This window comes from Mangifera indica, chromosome 3 (assembly GCF_011075055.1).
Source record: "Mangifera indica cultivar Alphonso chromosome 3, CATAS_Mindica_2.1, whole genome shotgun sequence".
NCBI lineage: Eukaryota > Viridiplantae > Streptophyta > Magnoliopsida > Sapindales > Anacardiaceae > Mangifera > Mangifera indica.
The window spans coordinates 5,139,961-5,160,620 of NC_058139.1; the positions used below are offsets into that span (position 1 = coordinate 5,139,961).

Here is a 20,660-nt window from a genome sequence, read left to right on the forward strand (position 1 = left end):
GGATCATTTTATTTTGGGTTTTGGTTTCAAAGTACCCTAAACCCAATTTTGATATAAAATAGTTGTGTTGATATCTTCATTGAACTTGAATTAAAATATATTTAAATTGACTTGATCTAACTTAAATTGACATAAGCTAAACAACGATCAACCCAAGACAAAATGCAATAAAAAGTTATGGGATGAAAATTAATATAAATCAATGGTGAAAATACATATAATAAAAGTTTTAGAGGGTAGAATATTATTCAACTTCAATAAACAAAGTTAATAAAAAGTATTTTTATCTTTTTAATGACCATAGCAAAGCTAGTTAACAAACCCTATAAGTAGAAATAGATGATGGGTGACAAACTATTGTTTTGTAACTTAAAAGATGAGAAAATGTCAATGAGGCAAACCTTTGGTGGGAAAATGTTGTTCTAAAATTGCACAATTTCAAGCCTAAATTAAACTTATAAAATTGTGTTTTTGATTAACTTGCACTTTTATGGGTGTGATTTCGAATAATTGAAGTTGTTAAAATTATATAAAACAAGGTGCAATCCGACACAAGATCACACTAAACAAGTGAAATCTAATATAATCACATATTTTTAGAAGTGATCTTGTTAGATTGCACCTATTTTAATACAATTTTGACTAAATCACACACTTCTTAGTGTTATCCAATGATGTAATGTAAAAAATAAAGATTTTTTTTTTTTAATTTTCCAAATTTTAGGTTTTAGGTGAGAATTTATATTTTAGGAATTTAAGGGAAAGGAATGTGGTTTTGGTAAATATTGGGAGGGAAATGGATTTACTCTATTTTAAAATTAAAATTTGGTCACTGAGGATGGATAGGTTTTAAATTGGCCAAAGGACTATTTCCCACCCAAACTATGCTGAATTCTCAAAGTTTCCCCTGTTAACTTTGAAAATCTCATTTACTCACTCATGAACGTTTAAATTTATTAATTTTAAAGGTAAAAACGTTATTTTATATTTAATATTAAAAATAAACTTAAATATTATTTCATTGCCCCCCTAAATTTAAAAAACTAACTTTTCTCCCCTTAATCAAGTTTGAAAAAATCACATTGCCTCCTTAGGGTTTAGTTTCAAAATCCGTTCACTTTCTCCAGCGCCATTGCCTGCCGTCTCTCCCTCCCGACAGTTTTCCTTCCTCCGACGGCCCACCTCAACTCCACCCTAACCCATCCGACGCCGAGAGACGTCTGGGAAGAGAAATCGTCTTCCCAGACGAAGATGAGACGACTCATCTTTGTCATCTTTAAGAAAATTCCAGGTCTGAAATGTCCAAGCATGGTTCCTTGAGAGAGCAAAATGTTGTAGTTTGGGAACCACTACTTTTTGAAATCAATTGTCTTTCACTGCTTATATGGATTAGAACTACTTGAAATTAATTATATTCTAAGAAAATTCTAGTTCTGAATTCATTAAGCCCTTTGTCTAGGGGACAGGAGCAATGGGCTCAGTGTGATGATTGCTTCAAATGGAGAAAATTGCCAATGGATGTTCTTCTCCCTCTAAAGTGGACATGTTCAGATAATGTTGGGATTCAGTAAGGTGCAGCATTTTTCTATAATTTTTTTGTTGTCAAAATATGCTGTCATTTCCATGGGATGAAGATGTTTCTTATTTTTATTTTTTATTCTCATGTGGTTTATGATGCTCTTAGGTGTTCATGTTCTGCACCTGAGGAGATGAGTCAGAAGGAATTGGATAATCTTCCCAGAGTTGGTAGAGGTATGTTACAAGGAATCATGTCTTTTGTAATCTAAGTTCTTTAGCCCTTGATAATGCTTAAAAAGAGCTTTATTTTATATTATTAAGGCATAGCTTACACGAAAGAAAATAATTCTTTTGTCAAACAAGCTGCATTTGTGTGAAGCATCAGGATTTATGCATCCAAATACTGTAATTGAATGCTTTAAAATATTGTACATGTATTGCAGCTGTTTCATTTGGATGCTCTGACTTGTGCATGAAGATTTAGGAAAGGACGAGAGTTTATCAGTATGTGTCCATTTAATAAATAACTAGCATGGCTTCTTATAAGCCTTCAAAATTATTTGTTTTTGCTAATATTCATTCTGTTTCTTAGAATGGATTTCTTTGAAATTTTATGTCAAACAGACAAGTCAACTTTGTTTCAACACATGATTCTTTAAATAATGTTTCTTAAGGGCACGTTTTAATACCACTAAAAGCAAAAGAATTGATTATATGAAAGCACATTATATACAAGAATATACAGAAACATGATTTTACTATGCATCGAAACAGCTAAATTTTTGTGTCCTTGGGGATTATATTACAAGACCACCCTGTTTGGCAACATTATCGCTCTAGATTCTATAAATGCATATTTATGTGAACATATTAGTGTAAGTTTTCGTCCTTTTAAATTTCATTTATCTTCATTAATATGAGTTGATGAAATCTGAAGGTAGAAGTTGGTTTGATTTCATGTTCTTAAATTGATTGCTCGATTGATTTAGAAAACATGGATTTCTTTGTTATCATGATATATTGGCAAAAGAACCAGAAATAAGCAAATAAACCTATTGTGTCGTTTTAATATTAAACATACTTTCTCACTAATTTCTTCTATGTATTTTGACAAAGACTTCAAGAAACGTAAAATTGTTGAGAGCAACCCAGGTCAAGATCGTGAACCTTCCAGCTTAGATGCACTGGCAAGTGCCGCTGTTCTAGGAGACAATGCAGGAGACTTACGTGAGACTTCTGTTGGAGTCACAACTAGGCATCACCGACACAGGCCTGGGTGCACTTGTATCGTTTGCATTCAGCCCCCAAGTGGCCAAGGCAAGCACAGTCCCACTTGCGCATGCAATGTTTGCATGACTGTGAAGCGCCGGTTTAAAACCCTTATGCTGCGCAAAAAGCCACGTCAATCAGAACTTAAAGTGGCACAAGTTGCCCAGAAGGATCATAACAATGACAAGGGTGAATAAGAAATGAACAACAGTACAACAAAAAATGAGTCAATGCAAATGAGTCATTTGGAAAACGAAATGAACCAGAAAAGAAATCAAGGTGAGTTGGGTGAGAGCTGCAGCGGACAAATAGATTTGAACTGTGATCCCAATCAAATTGGTGGAACGGGAGTTGGCCTTTTGACGCTTGTACAAAGCGGCAGGCAATTAGAGAATTATATGTAGCCTCAACAGCAGCCAAATGGGATGAGATCATGTTTACTCCAACAATTTAATGGGGAGAATGAGAGACTTATGTCTGATGAAGGATTCCTAGCATCTGTTGGGTGGGGGCATGACCAGGAGACCAATTTGGACTGATTTTTAAAAAAAAAAAAATCCATTTTCAACATTGATAACGATAGGTCACATTCATACTACCCCTTAGCTCTTTCTTTCTTTCAACCGAGGCCAGAAAGGAGGCTGTGTATAATTTTGTTTGTGATTTTTTTTTTTTTCTAATGGGGTGGTGTCATACTTAATAGAAGAGAAATAAAAGTAGAGACAGTTTGGTTTTTTAGATAATCTATCTTTAATTACTTGAATCAATTATACCTTTAAAATTTATTCTTCAAGAGTGGTAGAGTTTATTGCGAACCAACTTGTTAAGTTAGCTCGTGAATCATCACCCTCTACATAGTAATTATGAAAACTACTAGCCGAACCAATGAAAACAACAAACAAGTTTATAAAAATAATAATTGAAATTATAAAATTCAACTCATATCCATTTAGTATTCAGTTAAATTAATTGGAAGGAATAGTAATTTTGCATGTACACATATCAAGCCAGTGTATTAATTGTGAAGTTATATATGAGTTAGTTAATGAAATTTAAAAAAAAAAAAATCGTGATTACACTTCTTAAAATCACAAACTTCAATCTTAAAATAGGAAACAAAGTTTATATGGAAAGCAAACCTTAGGTGAAATTGCCTTTATTCTTCAATACGTTAATATTGATTTGAATTAAATAATAGAAGGGTTGAGCAACATGTAGTATGCGTATTCTTCATGACATAATTATCTTATTAATTGGAGTTGGATAGTAATATTATTTGATTAAATAGTATAGAGATTTGTTCGTAATCGTGGCTGACAAGTGCAACCAGTTGTTTAACAAGAGACAAACCGTCCGCCGATTCAGAGAGATACCGGGCGGTTTTTGTTCTTCCGGGTTCCTCAGTCCTGGCACATACATCCACAAATTATATTTTCTAGCTCTACCACAGAAAATACAATAAACCCCTTTAGATGATCTAAGTTTGGCGTATACGTCTCAAAACTAAGCCTATATACTAAACTTCAATTTGCATGGAAAAAATCGACGCTATTAAGGTTTACATGGACTCTTTCACTTAGGAATTGGTAAATATCTCGCAAAATCTCCTCAAAATTATCACTAATCTGATGGACGTAGTTTTTGAAGAACGAAATCTCAGTGAGTACTTTTGGAACAACTCATAGTACTTTATGTTGAAAGTTAAGCGAAAGGGGCTCTTGAGGTTTCCTTGTTTCGCCCGAGTATGGATTAAGGGTGACGACTTTGAGATAGAGAGGGAAGAGTTGCTGAGAAAGAGTGAAAAGTTGCTTATAGAGAGCGAAGAGTTGCAGAGAGAGGGAGAGTGAATTATTGAAGAAAGAAATTAAGGAATTGGAATGAAAGAGCTCAGGAATTTAGAGAATCTTGAAGAGAAAGACAAGAATATAGAAAGAGAGAGAGAGATTACCAGAAAGGAAATAAAGATTGCAAAAAGAGAGAAAGTTTGAAGAGTGATAGAGGTAAAAATTTTTACGCAGCTTTCCATGTGGTTCACGTTTGCCTTTGTTCAGCAACAAAAATGTTATTTTCAGTGATGAGATGAAAAAACTGGAAATCGAGGTAATGGTCTATTTTGTCAAAGTACGGTTACCTGTAACGCTGTAACACCTTTAAAACATGTTTGTCTGATTAGTCAAAATATGAAATTTGACTTATTTCATATATCTCTAAAACACGTGTATATAGTAAAAAACAACGTAAAAGAAAAGAAAAAATGAAATTCTCCCGACGTTGTTTCCCGATTGTCCTGTTTTCTCCAAAAAAAGATTATACATTAGCCAGAAAAGCAGAGTCTCCTGATATCCATTCTTCAAGAGTGGTCGACTCGTTCTGCAAACTAACTTGTTAAGCCCATGAATGATCGCCCTTGTCTGTATAGTAGTCATGAAAGCTACTGGCCAAGCCACTAAAAACAGCATACAAGATTATAAAAATAATAAATGAAATTATAATATTCAACTCATGTATATTAAATATTCATTTAAATTAATTCAAAGGGAGAGTTATTTTACATGAACACATATCATACCAATAAATTAACTGTGAAATGCAAATCAAGAATCATTTATACACCAGAATACTGAAAACTGTAACAGAAAACAGAAAGACTATTTTGTGTGAGACTGAAAAAATATCTTCATTATCTCAAGCTGATGGATTACAAACAATTTATACTCAGTAGAGTGCCAATGTGGCAATGCAAGTGACAATTTATCATAATCATTGTAACTAATTTCATTGATGAATAGGATGAAGAATTGGGAACAGTTCTAAAAACCAAACCCTTATTGTAGTTTGCCTGTTTCATCAAAACGATACTGCCCTAGATAGTTCAAAATGCACTGTTTTTTGTAGCTCTAACATCATTAGTTTTCCATCAGCCTCTTCATTCTAACGAACACGTGACATTCTTAACATCTCCCTCAAGATAATATGTAAGAACTATCTTGCTAGAAGAATGTCATGAAACATAAAATCCCATGATTGGTTAAACATAATTGCTACCCCTGTCATTAGCAAAGTTTGTCCCATTGGCAATATTAGTAGTCCCTCCATGTAATTGTAGATCATTACTAAAGAGAGCATTTTCATTTAACCTCTGTTCACATTTTTGAAGCAAAAACTTAGCTTCTGCTAGAGTTATGATATCATTAGTTGAATCCAGGCTAGACAAAATATGACGGATTTTCCATTTATGCTAAATGAACAGGCTTCGATATATGTAAATCAAGAATCAATTAACAAGAGAATACAATCGTAAACTATAACGAAAACTAAAAGAAATTTTGTTTGAGGCTTAAAAAATATTTGTATTGCCTCAAATTGTCGGATTTCAAACAATTTATACTTGGTAGAGTGCTAATGTGGCAATACAAGTGACAATTAATCACAATTATCGAAACTAATTGCTAACAAACACAAATACAACGATGAACAACTGTCAAATTAGAGAGCTAATACCCAACTCTCTTGTCTCTTGTTTATTAGAGCGAACGAAAGAATGAAGAATTGAGAACCATTCTATAAATAAAAACCCTTATTGTAGCCTACATGTTTCATCGAAATGACACCACTTCTTTTTTGTAGTTTTACTAATGGATTTCGTAACACTGTTAGTTTTCCATCAACCTCTTCCATCATTCTAATGGACCCATGACACTATTAATATGAAGTTATATATGAGTTAGTTAAAGAAATTTAAAAAGATATTCATGATCAAACTTTTAAAACCACAAATTCCAATCTTAAAATGGGGTAACAAAGTTTACATAAAAAGCAAAACTTTGGGTGAATTTCCCTATATTCTTCAATACCAAAGTAAATATTGACTTACAATAAATAATAGAAGGTCTTAGAACCATGTAGTATTTTTATTCATTATGACATAATAGGCTTATTAATTGGAGTTGGATAGTAATATTAATTGATCAAGCAGTATAGAGATTTGTTGGTAACCGCGGCTTGGCAAGTGCAATCAGTGGTTTAGCAAGAGGCAAATCGTCTGTCGATTCAGAGAGATCGATACTTGATACATCTGGTGGTGCAGTCCAAGTAAAAGCATGAAGAAGTCTAGCAAGTGGCATCACAGTAATTGAAGTCCCCAGTGTAACACCGACGCATCCTCGCCTTCCTGTGCTGAAAGATATGAACCGCAACTCTGGCTCAGTCAATACTATTTCTGAACCATCGTTCTTGAGATGACGCTCTGGCTTGAACTTCATAGGTTCATCCCAAACTTTAGGGTTGCACCCAAGTCCTTGCCTGCTTAACAAAACATGGCTACCTTTCGGTGTAAAATAGTTGGCAACTACTGTATCAGAGATGGCTACATGCGGCAAGTTGAAAGCGGTAAACGGATGCAGCCTAAACACTTCTCTAGCACATGCTTTAACGTAGTTGAGTTTAGAGAAATCTGATTCCTGGACTAGCCTCTCCTTTCCAACTACACTATCCAATTCTTCTATGGCTTTTTGGAGCATCTCAGGTTGGTTTATCATTTCGGCAATTGCCCATTCAACAGCATTTGATGGATTATCTACCGTTGCTAACATTATTTCCTGCAAAAATCAGTTCAAATATCAGTTTATTATCATTAAAATCTTGTGTGCATTTGAAATCTAGAGAGAGAGAGAGAGAGATTTGTGTTTACAGTAATTTGAGCCTTGATTTCATCTAGTGACAGCAGAGTGTTACCATCGGCATCTTTTAAAGAAAGTAGGACATCAAGCAAGTCCTTAGGTTCGTTTCTTGAAGCATTCATCCATTTTTTAATCCTTTCTTCAATTATAGGGTCATGATATTTTGCTATAACTCTTAAAGCCTCCTTCATTATCTTTTCTTGACCATCAACATCAAACCCCCTCAACCATGGAATATAATCAGACACACAAAATGAATAAAAGTGTCCAAGAAGTGTGAAGAGTGCTTCTACATGCTCTAATTCCTCAAAACCAGGCCCTCCATCCTCCATTCCCTTCCCAAAAAACCTCTTATTAAACACCATCTTTCTAATCACATTCCCACAATATTGTTGAGAAGCAATTCTCAAATTCACTAAACCACCTTTATCAGAGTTTTTACCTTGATTATAAATATAACGAACAAGATGATCGGCTTCTCCAACTCTCAAAGCATGAAACCAGTGATGTTTAGCTGGAGAAAGTACCTCCTTGGAAAGGACTCTCTTCATTTTCTTCCATTGTTCTCCAGAGGGCGTGAGAACTGTCGTTAGGTATCCTTTCGTTGCAAGATCTGTTGTTATGCTAACAGGTCTTGCTGCAAAATTGGCGTCCTGTTGTTTCAGGAATTCACGACTGATTTTGGGACAAGTTACAGTTATGACATGAACGTTGCCTAGTCGAATACAGGCAATTTCTGTGTTCATTTCATTCATGAGCTTATGTATCCATCGAAATACTGGTTTGTTGTTAAGCATTGTGTAGAGGTTTCCAACAATAGGCCAAGGTTTTGGACCCGGAGGGAGTGGATATCGTGATTGCTTGGCTTTCAAAAAGTGTATAACAATAACAGTTGCCATGAGAAGAAGAGTGGAGTAATAGACTAATAAAGTGTTGGCAACTCCATGAAATGAAGATTTGATCTCCATGGCAAAAATACTCTTCTATTGGCTGGCCTGAACTCTTATACTCATTATGCATCTATTTATAGTAAAACTTACGTGCATGGATACATGCGAGTTTTACTTGAAAAAAAAAATAAATTAATAGAGAGAAAAAGCCGTCTATTGAATTACCTATGCTATTGTGGACCAAGTGTTACCTAACAGTGTTACGTATCATGGTTTGATTGTCCCACCTTACACGATTGGTCTAATAATTAGTCTATTTTTTTATTGTATGTATAATTTCCATATATTAAATTACCGATAAAGCTGCGTGCTAATACAATTGAATACACAATTGAGTATTAAATTAAATTTTAAAATATAAATTTTTAATATGACCCCCCATGTATTACACATAATTGATTTCATATCATTCATATTTACAAAACATAAAATCAAATCAATACACCAAACAACAATACATAATCATCACATAAATAAAACTTAGAGGTAGTATTAGTGTAAATACTTGGATATAGTGAATTTTCTTCCTGGAATTCGGATTTTAAAGTTGGAATGTGAGTTAGAGAGTTAAAATGAAAATTTTTAAGAAGTAGGCACTGGTTGTGACGTTTGCCTCATTGAAGACATTAGGTTTTCATAAAAGAAGACAAGATAATTTTTGTATTTAAATTTATGTTTTGGTCATATATAATCTTTAGGGTTGTTTGGTTTGGATAATGTTTTATTATTAAAATTAAAATATTTTCTTAAAAATAGATTATTTAAAAATTACTGAGTATAAATGATTATTATGTTTGATAAAATTTGGTATGTACAAATAATTATTGTGTTTGGTTAATACAAAAAATATTAGTAAGTTATTTTACTTAAATACCCTTGGATATAATTATTTTAAAATATTTTTATGTTACTTGTTATATTAATTGAAAATGAAGTTATTTTTATTCTTAAAAGTTTAATAAATAAAAATATAATTATAATAAACTTAAAATTATCTTAATAATTTTTTAGTACTTAAAGTGAAGATGAAATTAAATTATCACTTATATTATTTATCACATCATCATACTGATAAATTAAATAAAATAATATAAATAATAAAAAATAAATTACCAAAATAACCTTTAATAATTTAAAATCAAAATATTGTTTTTATTTTATTTGTTTGTATGTACCCTCCTTAACTAAAACATCTTAATTAATTTCTGACCACAAAACGCATAATTTGATTATGTCAGCTGTGACGTGCATGTATTTTCAAAATAATGTCGTACCACTGAAAGAAGAAAAGTTCAAAAGTATAATGTGGTGTATAGAACAACGTTCAATTTCTGACCACAAAACGCACGCATAACATCAAACATGTAAAATATGCATAACGTATAAATAATTGCTAGAGACGTTGACATGTAAGGGAGTTTTGAAGCCCAATTGCATGTGAAATATTCATGTAGGTTTTACGTGAAGTAGTAAAAGCCTTAAATAATGTTCTGAAACGGAGCTGTCAACGAATTTTCTTGTTATGGTGAGTGCTTGTGGCCAGTATATGTTTGGCTTTATAGATCAGCTAATGAGATGATTGTGAAAATCAAAATTAGATTTATGTATAGCCATTGAGTATAATATTATTATTTTAATAAATTCTAAAAGTTTGCGTTTTCTTTTTTTTTTTCACATATTTTTGAAAAAGAGACATATTCGGATCCATTCGGACTTTTGTTTGAAGAATAATAAGAGGTAGTCAAATTGAGGAACACTGATTTCTCTCACTCATCCATTTTCTATATGATGGAACATATGTTAAGTGTGTTTTAAATGTTGTTAAACAACTAAGAATTGAAAGACAAATGTCAACTTGACTTTAGAAAAGATAGAAAAATAAATGGTGTGTGTTAGAACGAAACACAATGTGAAGGGGGGTTTGGGGCTGTATATAGCGACATTCCACCGCCCATAGCGACATTCCACTGCCCAAAATAAATGCCTCACCCCCCTTTTTTTGAAGGATGCGGGAAATCTAATATTACAATAGTTTTCTTTGAACTAACCAAAGATTGACAATTATATTAACTTTATGTATTAAAAAATATAGTTAAACGTGTTTAAACTGTTTTATTAAAAGTTTTACTAATAAAATTTAGTGAAATAAAACTTAATAAAGAATAAAAAGTATAAGATAGTCAAATAATCATAAATTGAATGATAACATATATTATTGTTTTATTAAAAAATATGTTTATATGTATCGAAGTTATTATCTATATAAAATCTTCTTGATAAGGTGACCATATTTATTTAATATGCACAAATATGTTGTACTAGATTGTCAGCAAATAACGTTGACACATAAATGTTTAAAGGGAATGTTGAGAAAAGTAAAGAAAAGTAGTTGTTTTATAAATTTGTGTTGAAGGGGGAACGTTGAGTAGAACAGTACTTGCAATTTACAATGAAGTTTTATTATGAATGCTCGTAGCTGTAATATGAATGCCTACAGATTACAGCTTACAGCCTGCAGCTCAGCAATGTGGCTGAAAAATGAAATGCTACTAATTATGGCAATGTGGGAATGAAAAGTTACAACGGTTGATTTGTGTTAAATTAGGTAAGATAGAAATTTGTCTAAATTTGTTGAGATCTAATACTGCCGTTTATAGTTACTATTAGAACTAAGTCTTTTACTATAAAAAAGAGACATATGCAATTATAATTCATTCTGTAATATTGTAGCTTCTGTTCTAATGTATTTACAGAGATTCTACTCTAAAATTTTGTTCAAATTCTCGATCCTTCACTCAAATTATTAAAGAACGAATGTCAAATGTTCAAGTGACTTTTCCCAGACTACAAAGATTACAATCTCGTTCTCTTTCCAAGTAAATGAAGGAGAAATTTTGAGATTATGTTATCTTTAACACAATTTAAGAGGATCTGAAGAAAATCTAATGAATTATAAATTAAAATTCTTTTTCTTTCTTGATATGTTTTGTATGGTTACAGAAGGGACTCACTGCATTTTTGAGGTGCTCCTCATCAGATGACATAATATTTATTAAATAACAAATATATTTTCTTTCTTAAATTATTTTTTTGGGTTACAATCAACCATCTTTCAGGCGCCCCATATAATTTTAATAATAAATCTTAATATTTATAACAATTGCAACTAAAATATAACACCAAGATTGGAAAAATCTTCTTATGGAAGACTGGGCTCCTTCGCTGCAACTTTCAAAACGGAACTAAAATAGAGCTAGCTGGAGGCAGAATTTTCTGAAATTTAATTGAAAAAAATTGCCTGACTGCACTCTTGTTTCCCATAAACAGTACAGATTACATTAGGCATTCACCGGTTTGCCTTTGATTATATTACGTAGCTAACCCGTTTATATTACAGGTTTTGTCCTAATAACCACTTAAAAATTGGTTTTTATCCACTAAAGTGTGACAAATTATCTGTACTTTATTAGCACGGTCGAGGCCCTTGTTTATATCGGGCCTGTTTGATACTATTTACAGGGTAAAAACGCTTGCCAAGCATTCACAAATATCTAAGCAAACGACATAACGATAAACTTTTCTTTTTGGCAATAACGAATTTTTTATTCAAATTTTAATTTAATCTTAAAAATATTTTTAAGATAGTTTAAAAATTTAAATACTCATTCATAGATTAATTTTTATTAAAAATAAATATAAAATCATTATTTTAACAATAATATTAAAAAATATATAATTTTATCTTATTTCTCTACTCCCAAGTTTTGAAAATTGTTTTTCACCTTATTTATCAACTTCAAAAAGTCACCATTTCATCCCTAAGGTTTGGAATTTTTAGGATTTTTTCTCCTACGACTAGAGTTAGCTTTCCCCACCCATCTTTCATTGGCGACTAAAGAAGAAGGAAGGGCAACCACCTACCTTTCATTCAATGCTTAGATGACCATCCATTTATCACATTCAGACGACACCCAAGCAATGTTGCATGATTCATCAATCTCAGCCATGAGGCTTAATTTGGCCATGATGACAATGGGATAATGTCAGACGACTATAAGAGATATTAGGACAATGTCAAGGAGATGAATTACATGAAAGAAGGGGAGACGTTGACCAAGATCCATACCTCTAAGTATCGGATGAAAAATAGGTGGTTAGGAAGAAGGGAGAGGGATGACCAGATAGTGTCGGTTGTCAGAGAGAGAGAGAAGTTTTGCTAAAAAATCGAAATCTTAAAAAAAAAATAAATTTTTTTAAAACTTAATTCTATGAGAAATTATTAATTTTTAAACTAAAAAAAAAAATTATAAATTTTTAAAGTTTTATGGTTTAAAGATAAAATGGTAATTTTATTTTATTTTCTAATTTAAAATTTTAATAAAAATTAACATATATAAATAAATATTTAAGTTTTTTATTGCTCATACATGTGTTTTAGGTAAAACTTTGATGGGAAATAATGCTTCGACCTTTTTTTTTTTTCCTGTTAATGACGTAATGCAATGACATCTGGTTCTTTTGCAATCGAGCCAAAATCCATCTGGCTCTCGTGTACTCAACTAAATCCACTTGTTTAAGCTCGGTCCTACTCAAATTCTTCATGGTTTTCACGGTGTTTTGTGGAAACAAGCAACTACTAAAACTACATATCAGGTGCCTAATATTATCTAGATAACATATTTTGACCTGCTCAATTCTTTCTGCATTGCAAGTAATTATCAAGCCACTTTGATTATTTAATTATGACGTCACATTTCAGTATATCATCCATTGTCATGTACACAAGTCTAAGTTATTATTATTATTTATATAGAAACTCTTATTTGAGTTAAATTAGTCCTTTCACTTTAATTAATTGTTAAATTATTTTTTTAATCTAATATCAAACATAAAAAATTTCAATTTAATTGGCTTAGACTGACCACACCCCTAATAATAGTTTTTATGGTGCAGCATAACATTATCTTTATAATATGTTTTCACCTAACATGCTTATCCATTGAGCTCAATTCTTCCTACATTACAGGTAAATATATAAAGATTTTGAATTATAAAAAACTTAATCTTATTTAATTATAATGTCACATTTTAATAATCATATATGTTCAATTAGATTTTTATCAAAAGACTTTTATTATAAAAAACCTAGTCTTATTTAATTATAAGATAATATTTGAATAACTGTCATCAATAGTCATGGATTAGGGTTTTTAATTTTTTATTAGAAATTCTTAACACATCTATCCAACTATTTTGATTATAAAAAACCTAGTCTTATTTAATTATTAAGTCAAATTTTAATAACCATCATCAATAATTATCTACATGCAATTAGGTTTTTTATTTAAGTTGAACTAATCTTTTTACATTTAGTGACAAATCTAAATTGATCAAACTTAACATCAGAAAACTTGGTAAGATTACGTCACATTATATTATTTTATTAACGCATCTCATATGGGACAAATACTTGTTATAGTATACAAGCAAAACTTTTTTTTTAGTGACAGGAGATTTCGTCTCACACTCCTCATTAAACAAAAGAAAGGTTATATAAGTATTTCATAACTAAGGTTTGATGAAGAGATGAATTTACACCTTTTATATTTGAAGTTTAATTTTTTCACATCTTTAACATAATTTAAGAAGATATGAAAAATATCTAATGGATTATAAATTAAAATTCTTTTTCTTTCATGATATTTTTTGTAGGGATAACAGAAAGGGGCTCACAGCATTTTTGAGGTGCTCCACATTGGATGACATAATATTTTATTAAATAACAAATATATTTTCTTTCTTGAATTATTTTTTTGGGTTACAATCAACCATCTTTCAGGCACCCCATGTAACTTAGCACATTATTTGTTATGAAATTTTAAGAATAAATCTTAACATTTATAACAATTGCAACTAAAATATAACACCAAGATTGGAAAAATCTTCTAATTTTATTAGTACGGTTGAGACCTTTGTTTATACCTGTTGTTAATATATATCTGTTATATCTAATACAATAACGTAATGTAATTATCTAATGCAATGACATCTGATGCAATTACTACGGACGTCACTTTGAATTCCAACCAAATTCTGAGTGGCTCTTGTCCATACTTTACTCAAATTCAAATCCACTACTAAAAATGTTTTTTAAGTGCCTAATATTATCTCTATAAGATGTTTTCACCTACTCAATCCTTTCTACATTACAAGTAATTATCTAAAGACTTTGATTATTTCATCAGTTGCCATGTACACAAGTCTAAGTTAACCTTTCGTGTTTATTTATTTAATTGTTAAGTTACTTTTTTTAATCTAGTTGAATCTAAGCTAATAATATTACTAATTAGGAGTTAATTTTTTATTAATTTAGTCTGAATCAATTACACCAAACATCAAAAAATTTGACTTAATCATACTTAAACCAATCACACCTCTAATAATAGTTTTCATGATGTTTTGTGAAAAATAACTAGTAAGTATAATATTTATCTTTATAATATGCTTTCACCTAACATGCTAATCCATGAGCTCAATTCTTCCTACTTGCAGGAAAATATCCAAAGACTTTGAATTAAAAAAACCTAGTCTTAGTTAATTATAAGGTCACATTTTAATAATCATCACCAATAACCATGTGTATAACATTATGTTTTTTTATTTTTTTATCAGAAATTCTTAAAATATATATCCACCGACTTTAATTATAAAAAAAAACTTAGTCTTATTTAATTATAAAGTAAAATTTTAATAACTATCATCAATAATTATAGATTGGGTTTTTTAAATTTTTTACTGAAAATTCTTAAGGTATATAGCCAATGACTTTGATTATAAAAAAACCTAATCTTATTTAATTATAAGGTCATATTTTAATAACCATCATCGATATTCATGCACATATGACAAGACTTTTTATTTTTTTATTAAAAATTCTTATTTATGTTAAATTGATCTTTTTGTAGTTGGTCATAAGTCTCAACTGACTAATTTATGTATGACAAAACTTGATAAGATTATATCACATTATATTCTCTTGTTAGCTCATCTCATATAAGATAAACTCTTGTTATAGCATATATATAGAGTACTTTTTTTTTTTTTTAAATGGCAGGAGATAAACAAGATGAAAAAAATATTATTTAATTAGACAAATTTCATCCCACACTCCTCGTTAAACAAAAGAAACGTTAAATAACTATTTTGCACCTAAGGTTTGGTGAAAAAGTGAATTTACACCTTTTATGTTTGAAGTTTAATTTTCCACTCATCATCTACTAAACAATCAACTCATTAACAATCTATCAAATCCTTTCCAATTTGAGAAATTATGATTTGTTTGTTTAACTAGGTTTTTTCCCTAAATTATCTTTAACCATAAGAAAAGGAGCAGGACATGACATAAAATTAGTAAGATGATCTTCTAATTCTTAAGCACCAACATAAAAAATGTTTGAGCTCTCCCGTGGTGATAATCATTTTCAATAACTTTTGTCTTATTGGTTAAAGACTGAAAAATGGAAAAGCTCATATAGAAGACAACTGACAATTAACCATCTCGTGAATTAGTAAGTCTAGAGTTAAAACCCTTGTCAGGGGTGCTTGAAGTATCATAAAAAAAATGACAAATTCTCCATTTACGCTAATTGAAGAGGCTCAGATACTATGTAAATCACGAATCACTTAACAAGAGAATACAATTGTAAACTATAACAGAGAACTAAAAGAGAATTTTGTTTGAGACTTAAAAAATATTTCCAATACCTCAAATCATTGGATTACAATTTATACACAATAGAGTGCAAATTGGCAATACAAGTGATAATTAGTCACAATCATTGAAACTAATTGCTAAGAAACACAAATACAACGATGAACAGCTATCAAATTACACAACTAATGCCCAACTCTCTTGTCTCTAGTTTATTAGAGTAAACAAAAAAATGAAGAATTAGGAATAATTCTAAAATTCAGAACTTTATTGTAACCCACCTGTTTCATCAAAATGACATCACCTTTATATAGTTCAAAATACACCTTTTTTTTTTGTAGCTTTTCTAACGAACTTCTTGACATTGTTAGTATTCCATCAACCTCTTCCTTCATTTTAACGAACCCATGATATTATTAATATGAAGTTATATATGAGTTAGCTACTGAAATTTAAAAAGAAATTCATGAATAAACTTCTTAAAACCACAAATTTCAATCTTAAAATGGGGAAACAAAGTTTATATAGAAAGCAAACGTTGGGCGAAATTCCCTTTATTCTTCAATACCATAATATTGACTTACATTAAATAATAAAAGGGTTGAGAAACACATAGTATGTTTATTCATCTTGACATAATTGACTTATTAATTGGAGTTGGATAGTAATACTACTTGATTAAGCAGTATAGAGATTTGCTGGTAACCGTGGCTTGGCAAGTGCAACCAATGGTTTAGCAAGAGGCAAAGTATTTGCCGATTCAGAGAGATCAATAGTTGACACACCCGATGGTGCAATCCAAGTAAAAGCATGAAGAAGTCTAGCAAGTGGCATCACAGTAATTGAAGTCCCTAGTGTAACACCAATGCATCCTCGCCTTCCTGTGCTGAAAGATATGAACCGCAACTCTGGCTCTGTCAGTACCGTTTCTGAACCATCGTTCTTAAGATGACGCTCTGGCTTGAACTTCATAGGTTCGTCCCAAACTTTAGGGTTGCGCCCAAGTCCATGCCTGCTTAGCATAACATGGCTACCTTTTGGTATAAAATAATTGGCAACTACTGTATCAGAGATGGACACATGCGGCACATTGAAAGCTGTAAATGGATGCAGCCTAAACACTTCTCTTGCACATGCTTTAATGTAGTTAAGTTTAGAGAAATCTGATTCCTGGACCAATCTCTCCTTTCCAACTACACTATCCAATTCTTCTATAGCTTTTTGGAGCATCTCTGGTTGGTTTATCATTTCAGCGATTGCCCATTCAACAACATTTGATGGATTATCTACCGTTGCGAACATTATTTCCTGCAAAAATCAATTCAAATATTAGTTTGTTATGAAGGAAAACGTTGCGTGCATTTGAAATCTAAAGAGAGAGATATGTGTTTACAGTAATTTGAGCCTTGATTTCGTCTGGTGACAACAAAGTGTTACCATTGGCATCTTTTAAAGAAAGTAGAACATCAAGCAAGTCCTCAGGTTCGTTTCTTGAAGTATTCATCCATATTTTAATCCTTTCTTTAATTATAGGATCATGATATTTTTCTATAACTCCTAAAGCCTCCTTCACTATCTTTTCATGACCATCAACATCAAAACCTCTCAACCATGGAATATAATCAGAAACACGAAATGAATAAAAGTGTTCAAGAAGTGTGAAGAATGCCTCTACATGCTCTAATTCCTCAAAACCAGGCCCTCCATCCTCCATTCCCTCCCCAAAAAACCTCTTATTAAACACCATCTTTCTTATCACATTCCCACAATATTGTTGAGAAGCAATTCTCAAATTCACTAAACCACCTTTATTTGAGTTTTTACATTGATTATAAATATAATGAACAAGATGATCAGCTTCTCCAACTCTCAAAGCATGAAACCAACGATGTTTAGCTAGAGAAAGTACCTCCATTGAAAGGACTCTCTTCATTTTCTTCCATTGTCCTCCAGAGGGCGTGAGAATCGTCGTTAGGTATCCTTTTGTTGCAAGTTTTGTTGAGAAACTAACAGGTCTTACTGCAAAATTAGCATCCTGTTGTTTCAAGAATTCACGACTTATTTCAGGACAAGTAACAGTTATGACATGAACATTGCCTAGTCGTATACAAGCAATATTTGTGTTCATTTCATTCATAAGTTTATGTATCCATCGAAATACTGGTTTGTTTCTAAACATTTCGAAGAGGTTTCCAATGATAGGCCAAGGTTTTGGACCAGGAGGGAGTGGATTTCGTGATTGTTTGGCTTTGGAAAGGTGTCTAATAATAATGGTTGCCATGAGAAGAAGAATGGAGTAATACACTAATGAAATGTTGGCAACTCCATAAAATGACGAATTGATCTCCATGGCAAAAATACTTTTCTATTGACTGGCTTGAAGTCCCATACTCATTATGCATCTATTTATAGAGAAACTTACGTGTCATGGTATCTTTTGTATTATGCGATGTGAACAGAGTTCATAGACATAGTCAGTGCTTTCACATGTACAAAGACCTGTGATTCTTAAGAAAAAAAAAAGGGCTTTTGAGCCTGTGTGCGCAATTATTTTCCTCGACTTTCTTTATAACTTCACTCTTAATAAACATTTTTCCAGGAATCTAATGTATGAGGATCGATGTTAGAATAATAATAAATTTATAAATACTTAACTTCACTGTTAATACACATGTTTTAAGGAATCTAATGTAGGAGGATCAATATTAGAATAATAATAAGATATAAGAAGTTTATAAATAATTATAAAATCTAGGAGGTCAATAAAATACTATAAGTTCCTTTTTTTATAAATATTTTATATATAATGAATAACAAATTTTCTAAACTACTTGGAAAAAAAAAAAACAACAATTTTCCGAAAGGTAAAGAGGGTGAATTGATCCAACCTGACCCTAATTGATTTTGTCTCTGTTCAAGCACAAACTTTCTGGTAACAGGGTTGGGAGAGTATTAACAGTGTGCTTTCTTTGGACTCTCCATTATTTTGGACAATTGCGACGTATTTCAGATAAAAGTGGATTGGGTTAGAGGGTTACTGTCAGCAGCCCCTTGGATAATTGCAATGTTTTTCAGATAAAAGTGGATTGGGTTAGAGGGTTAATGTCAGCGGTCCCTTGAATAATTGCAACGTATTTCAGGTAAAAGTGGACTGGGTTAGAGGGTTACTGTCGGCGGCCTCCCGGTTTGCCTCAATTTCCACCAGCTACAGTGGTGCGTATAGAAGGTCATTTAGTGTGGTATAATTTAACTAATCCAGATTATTGAATTAAACAATCAATTATGATATTTTTAAGATAATTTATATGAATAATTTATCACATTTTTAAAGCTAGTAGAATGTTTTTTAATGATTGGATCCCTTGCGATATTTTAAAATTATCATTCTATTCTTTATTTCAAAACTAGTCATTTGTTTGTTTATTTCCATTATTAAAAAAATATAATTGATTATTTAAAAAATCGAATTAAAAGTAGCAGAAGGCATTTTCACAGAAGTTACTCAAAGGGTTACACTGAAGCCGTGCGGATTCTTCCATCTTTGTTCGTCGACGTCATGGTCTTTGCGTCATCCTTCTTTTATAGGTTGACGACAACATTTTCACTGGGAATCGTCTTGATTTAATTATTAATAGGCCAGGACTATTTCCCACCCAAGGTTTAGCGTTTTCTCAAATATCCCCCCTTTAACTATGGAAACACCAAACACCCACCCATGACCAGTTAGATTTAACAGAACCCTAACGCCTAAAAAATTTCTCTTTTTACCCCCCTAAACTTTAAAAACTAACATTTTTCCTCAGCCTAAGTTTTAAAAAATCACAGTTTCACCCGAGGGTTTGGTTTTGAAATCTCCGACGACCTCTCCGGCTCCGTTGCCGACGACCTCTCCCTCCCGAAGCAACCTCTCCTTCCGGCGATCCCTTTCCTCCCATTTGGAGGTCCGATCGGCGATCCCTTTCTTCGTCTTCCCAGACGAAGTTCTTCATCTCCCACGGCGTCTCCGGGCGCCGATCGGACCTCCAAATGGGAGGAAAGGGATCACCGGAAGGAGAGGTTGCTTCGGGAGGGAGAGGCCGTCGGCAACAGAGCCGGAGAGGTCGCCGGAGATTTCAAAACCAAACCTAGGGTGAAACTGTGATTTTTTAAAACTTAGGTTGGGGGAAAATTTTAGTTTTTAAAGTTTAGGGGGGCAAAATTATATTCTATTTTAATTTATTTTTAATATTATAGCGAAAATGACGATTTTACCCTTACCACCGTTAGAGTTTTGTTAAATCTAATCGGCCATGAGTGAGTGTTTGGTGTTTCTATAGTTAAAGGGGGGACATTTGAGAAAACGCTAAACCTTGGGTGGGAAATAGTCGTTTGGCCTTATTAATAACACCCATGTTACTAAGATTGTTGCCACAACCACAATATATCATACTCCTTACGAGTCATCTTCTTAGACTCTTACACTTTCTCCGAGTGATCTTAAGGCTTTGGTCAATTAGGTCACATCTCATTCTAATCTTTATGTTATATTTAGAA

General features: G+C 32.0%; 2 protein-coding genes and 1 long non-coding RNA gene across 3 annotated transcripts; all 3 read right to left on the reverse strand.

The window, feature by feature from the left end:
• Positions 1–2,498: 2,498 nt before the first annotated feature.
• LOC123209971 lies at positions 2,499–3,720 on the reverse strand. The gene is made up of 2 exons (XR_006501184.1): positions 3,051–3,720; positions 2,499–2,903 (listed from the first exon to the last, which is right to left on the reverse strand). It is a non-coding gene; the product is annotated as an uncharacterized LOC123209971 (long non-coding RNA).
• Positions 3,721–6,565: 2,845 nt separating this feature from the next.
• LOC123212238 (phenylalanine N-monooxygenase CYP79D16-like) lies at positions 6,566–8,444 on the reverse strand. Its single transcript, XM_044631324.1, has 2 exons — positions 7,478–8,444; positions 6,566–7,385 (listed from the first exon to the last, which is right to left on the reverse strand). Exons 1-2 carry the CDS (start codon positions 8,432–8,434, stop codon positions 6,756–6,758), a joined length of 1,587 nt encoding a protein of 528 aa, XP_044487259.1. The 5' UTR covers positions 8,435–8,444; the 3' UTR covers positions 6,566–6,755.
• Positions 8,445–16,805: 8,361 nt separating this feature from the next.
• On the reverse strand, positions 16,806–18,477 carry LOC123210871 (phenylalanine N-monooxygenase CYP79D16-like). The gene is made up of 2 exons (XM_044629362.1): positions 17,521–18,477; positions 16,806–17,435 (listed from the first exon to the last, which is right to left on the reverse strand). Exons 1-2 carry the CDS (start codon positions 18,475–18,477, stop codon positions 16,806–16,808), a joined length of 1,587 nt encoding a protein of 528 aa, XP_044485297.1.
• Between the last annotated feature and the right edge of the window lie 2,183 nt (positions 18,478–20,660).